The sequence below is a fragment of the Populus euphratica genome, unplaced genomic scaffold, assembly GCF_000495115.2.
Source record: "Populus euphratica unplaced genomic scaffold, PopEup_1.0 scaffold48.1, whole genome shotgun sequence".
NCBI classification, from domain to species: domain Eukaryota; kingdom Viridiplantae; phylum Streptophyta; class Magnoliopsida; order Malpighiales; family Salicaceae; genus Populus; species Populus euphratica.
In genome coordinates, this window is record NW_011499879.1 from 1,137,289 (window position 1) to 1,141,901 (window position 4,613).

A 4,613-nucleotide genomic window follows, 5' to 3' on the forward strand; every position below is an offset into this window, starting at 1 on the left:
TTGTTGCAGCTGAACCCTTTGAGGACCACCTGGTTCTTTCGGTTGAGGATCGTGTCGGTCCTGGCAAAGATGAGATAATTGGGAGGGCCATCATCCCGTTAAGCTCTGTGGAGAAGCGTGCTGACGATAGGATAATTCATTCTTGTTGGTTTAACCTGGAAAAGCCAGTTGCTGTGGATGTAGATCAGCTGAAGAAAGATAAGTTCTCTAGCCGTATCCATCTTAGAGTCTGCTTAGATGGAGGATACCATGTTCTTGACGAGTCAACTCATTACAGCAGTGATCTTCGTCCTACAGCAAAACAGCTTTGGAGGCCTTCTATTGGGATGCTGGAACTTGGCATCTTAAATGCTGTAGGACTCCATCCTATGAAAACACGAGATGGAAGGGGTACATCGGATACATACTGTGTTGCAAAGTATGGTCACAAATGGGTCCGGACACGCACCCTTATCGACAACCTGTCTCCCAAATACAATGAGCAGTACACATGGGAAGTTTTTGATCCAGCTACAGTTCTTACAGTTGGTGTATTTGACAACAACCAGCTTGGGGAAAAAGGTTCAAGTGGAAAGGATCTAAAGATTGGAAAGGTTCGGATTCGCATCTCCACACTCGAAACTGGGCGTGTTTATACGCACTCTTATCCCTTGCTGGTTCTTCATCCTACTGGAGTTAAGAAGATGGGGGAGTTGCATTTGGCAATCAGATTTACATGCGTATCTTTTGCGAACATGCTTTATCAGTACTCACGACCACTTCTACCCAAAATGCACTATATCAGGCCTTTCTCTGTGATGCAACTAGATATGCTTCGCCACCAAGCTGTCAATATAGTGGCATTACGATTAGGTCGGGCAGAACCTCCTCTTAGGAAGGAAGTGGTGGAGTACATGTCAGATGTGGATGCACACCTCTGGAGCATGCGCCGAAGCAAGGCAAATTTCTTTCGATTAATGACAATTTTCTCAGGGTTATTTGCAGCTGGAAAGTGGTTTGGGGATATTTGCATGTGGAAGAATCCTATCACTACCGTGCTTGTTCATGTGCTCTATCTCATGCTTGCTTGCTTCCCAGAACTTATTCTGCCCACAGTTTTTCTTTACATGTTTCTGATAGGCATTTGGAATTACCGATATCGACCAAGGTATCCTCCCCATATGAACACAAAGATTTCACAAGCTGAGGTAGTGAATCCTGATGAGCTTGATGAGGAGTTTGATACATTCCCAACAAGCAGGAGCCCTGAGCTGGTCAGAATGAGGTATGATAGGTTACGAAGTGTTTCTGGAAGGATTCAAACAGTTGTGGGGGATATAGCAACCCAAGGAGAGCGATTTCAGGCACTGTTAAGCTGGCGCGATCCACGCGCCACTGCCATCTTTGTTATATTCTGCCTCGTAGCTGCTCTGGTTTTATTTGTGACACCATTTCAGGTCATAGCAGCTTTGGCTGGCTTCTACATGATGAGGCATCCAAGATTTCGCTACAGGACACCGTCTGTGCCCATAAACTTCTTTCGCCGGCTTCCTTCTCGGACAGATAGTATGCTGTGAATTGGGAACTGGATGCTCGCACTTTCAAGTTAGAATTTGTAAGTGCTTCACTCTAGTTCTTTGTATTGTTTCCTTTGCACTTCTCGTTCACAATGGATTGACCATGAATGGTGTAGACTGCGAATAATTTGTATCTGGCATGTGTGCCGTGTGGCCATACAGAAGTAGCATAAGGAGTTGTTAAATAGAATTTGATTAGAGCATAAACTCTGTCGATGTTTCTATAGGTTGCTTCTTTTCAATTTCTAATCCCCTCCCCCCTCCCCCTTCGCCCTGAACAACTCTGGGTTCTCAATTTCATATGACAGTGTCTGATGCAATATACTCATGAAGATGTTTAGGGGTAGTAGGAGATTATTTATGAATTCAGACTTTTTCTCATTCTTTATTATTACCGCTCCAGCATATCCTCTGATGAAGTGGAAGTCTTAGCACCAAAAACATTTCCTTCTCAGTTCTACCATTTTTATTTATTTATTTATTTATTTTTGTGATTAACATTTCCTACCCTCTCGATGCCCTTCATTTTGTTTCTCCCACTTCCAATGAACTTTACTCTGATAATCTGATAATCCATAGAATTACCATGTATGATTTATAAGCTCATTCCGAAAGTCAGTTACCTACTAATAAGCTGTGGGAATTAGTCAAGATCCATATAAACTGGTCCAGGCATCTTATATAAATAATGAAAAAAGAAAACTAAGCTCGATTCAGATGAAGTTACAATTGGAGAAGCAACTTTTTGTGACACAAGCCATCGCCAAGAGCTCATTTTATAGAAGACAACTGCCGTTCCTGTCCAAATATTGAAAAATTACAGTAATGAGGAGAAAATAGGAGGGAAGGGAATCATACTGTTAAGATATATATATATATATATCTTGTTTTATTTATTAAAGATAGAATATGATTTTTAATTTAATTTATGTATAATTTCTTTGTATTCAGGTTAATTGAATATTTCAGAATATAGTAAATAATGAAAATCTCACTTTTTTTTTATATTTGTAGTTATTTTTTGTTAATTTGAATTGTTTTAACAAAGACCATTATTAATAAGAAACTGGGGTTTGATCTTCCATGGTGACATGGTCTGTTCATAACAAACGACGTGCTTTTCTTTTGATAATCATACAGGACAACAATTCAACAGCGTGCAAATGACATGTTATACGTTGGCAGGGCTTGCTCATGAATGTTCATTTTTAAAATGCGCCTATTGTTTGACCTAAAAATAGAAGCAATCCACATCAGGATTTAGGTCTCTAATATTCTTATAGTAGTGCTGAAATTATGGATGTCAATGTACTGTAACGTGCATACAAGTTAGGCACTTACCATCTACGTGCAACCAAGTTAAGAAACTAGAGCATAATTGTTGTTGAGATGCTCCCTACCCCTAGTAGAAAACCAGAATCAAAGCCATGGATTAGCAACCTTCTTTCCGAAAAATGGCTGTTTCCATTAACAGAAGGAAATCTAAACCATCCAAAAAAGCAGAAACAAATGAACATTGTTCCTGTGGTACTTTCCTTTTCAAAATTCTGTCTCGAATCCCCCTTGGCATTCTTCTTTTGATTCTTGTGTACCTGTGGTCCTCCTCCACCACCATTATCTCTGGCAAGATTGTTCATATCTGTGTTTCCTCGCGGAAGCTCAACAATCTTTACTGCCTGTCCGCAGGTACTCAGCCTAACTTTGAAATCCCTGTTCCGCTTACCAACAATAGTTTTACTAGCAATATCAAAGATATTGATGCTAGTCCTAGCACCAATAGTAGTGTTGCAGTGTATGTGAAGGCCGCTAGTACTCATGAACGCATCACAGATAGCAAAGAGATCGCCAATGCTCTTAGTTCCAGCACCATTGGCAACATCAAAGAAGTCGCCAACGTTTTAAGGAAGGACTCGATTCCAGCCGTGATAGATGGGACAGACAAAAACAGGAACGAGGAGATTGCCAATGCCAAGAAGGCTGTCAAGGAGCATCTACAACTGCATCGATCGTGGATGCCTAATACAAACCATGCTTCTTGTGATGGGAGGGGGGTATATGTTTATGATCTTCCATCAAAATTCAACAAGGACCTGATAGGTCAGTGTGGAGACATGATGCCATGGACAGATTTCTGCAAATATTTCAATAACGAGGCGCTGGGGGAGCCAATAGCAAACCTTGGAAAGGGCTGGTATCACACCCATCAGTACTCATTGGAGCCAATATTTCACTCAAGAATTCTGAGCCATCCATGTAGGGTTTACAATGAAAGTGAAGCAAAGCTCTTTTATGTCCCATATTATGGTGGTCTAGACATCCTGAGGTGGCATTTCAAGAATGTCTCTGATGATGTTAAAGACGCTTTGGCAATGGATCTAATGAAGTGGCTCGAGCATAGAAGACCTTGGGTTCAAAATTCTGGCTCGGATCATGTGTTTGTGTTGGGAAAAATCTCATGGGATTTCAGGAGAAGGAATTATACTTCCTGGGGCACTAGATTTCTAGAGCTTGAGCAAATGAAGAACCCGATAAAGCTCTTGATCGAACGACAACCATGGGAAGTCAACGACATTGCAATTCCACATCCTACCTTCTTTCACCCTCATTCAGACGATGACATTGTTGCATGGCAGCAAAAGATTATCGGAACAACTCGAAAGAACCTAGTCAGTTTTGCTGGAGCAGCGCGGCCTGATCAACCCGAGAGCATAAGGTCAACATTGATCAATCAGTGCACTTCAACAAGCAGTGATAAATGCCAGTTTCTGGATTGTAAATCAGGTGGATGTAATCAGCCTGAATCGGTCACGAAGCTGTTTTTGGAGTCTGAATTCTGCTTGCAGCCTCCTGGTGATAGTCCAACAAGAAAATCAGTATTTGATTCACTTGTTTCAGGATGCATACCGGTGCTTTTCGATCCTTTTACCGCTTATTACCAATATCCATGGCATTTACCCGAGGATCATAGTAAATACTCCGTGTTCATAGATCAAGAAGAAGTGAGGCAAATGAAGGTGAATGTGGTGGGGAGGCTAAGCAGTATTTCTGCAAGGGAAA

General features: G+C 41.3%; 2 protein-coding genes across 4 annotated transcripts in view; both read left to right on the forward strand.

Moving 5' to 3' along the window:
- LOC105129043 (multiple C2 and transmembrane domain-containing protein 2) overlaps window positions 1-1,849 on the forward strand; it is a 4,662-nt gene extending 2,813 nt beyond the window's left edge. Inside the window, exon 3 of one of the 2 annotated variants that reach the window (XM_011030949.1) lies at window positions 17-1,849. In XM_011030949.1, coding sequence (XP_011029251.1) covers window positions 17-1,556 — 1,540 coding nt within the window. In that variant the 3' untranslated portion in view covers window positions 1,557-1,849. Of the gene's footprint in view, window positions 1-8 lie in introns of both variants that reach the window. The other variant, XM_011030950.1, reaches the window with a different exon arrangement.
- A 1,149-nt stretch (window positions 1,850-2,998) lies between these two features.
- LOC105129044 (xyloglucan galactosyltransferase KATAMARI1 homolog) overlaps window positions 2,999-4,613 on the forward strand; it is a 1,935-nt gene continuing 320 nt past the window's right edge. The window contains exon 1 of one of the 2 annotated variants that reach the window (XM_011030952.1): window positions 2,999-4,609. In XM_011030952.1, the coding sequence (XP_011029254.1) occupies window positions 3,011-4,609 (1,599 nt within the window). In that variant the 5' untranslated portion in view covers window positions 2,999-3,010. The other variant, XM_011030951.1, reaches the window with a different exon arrangement.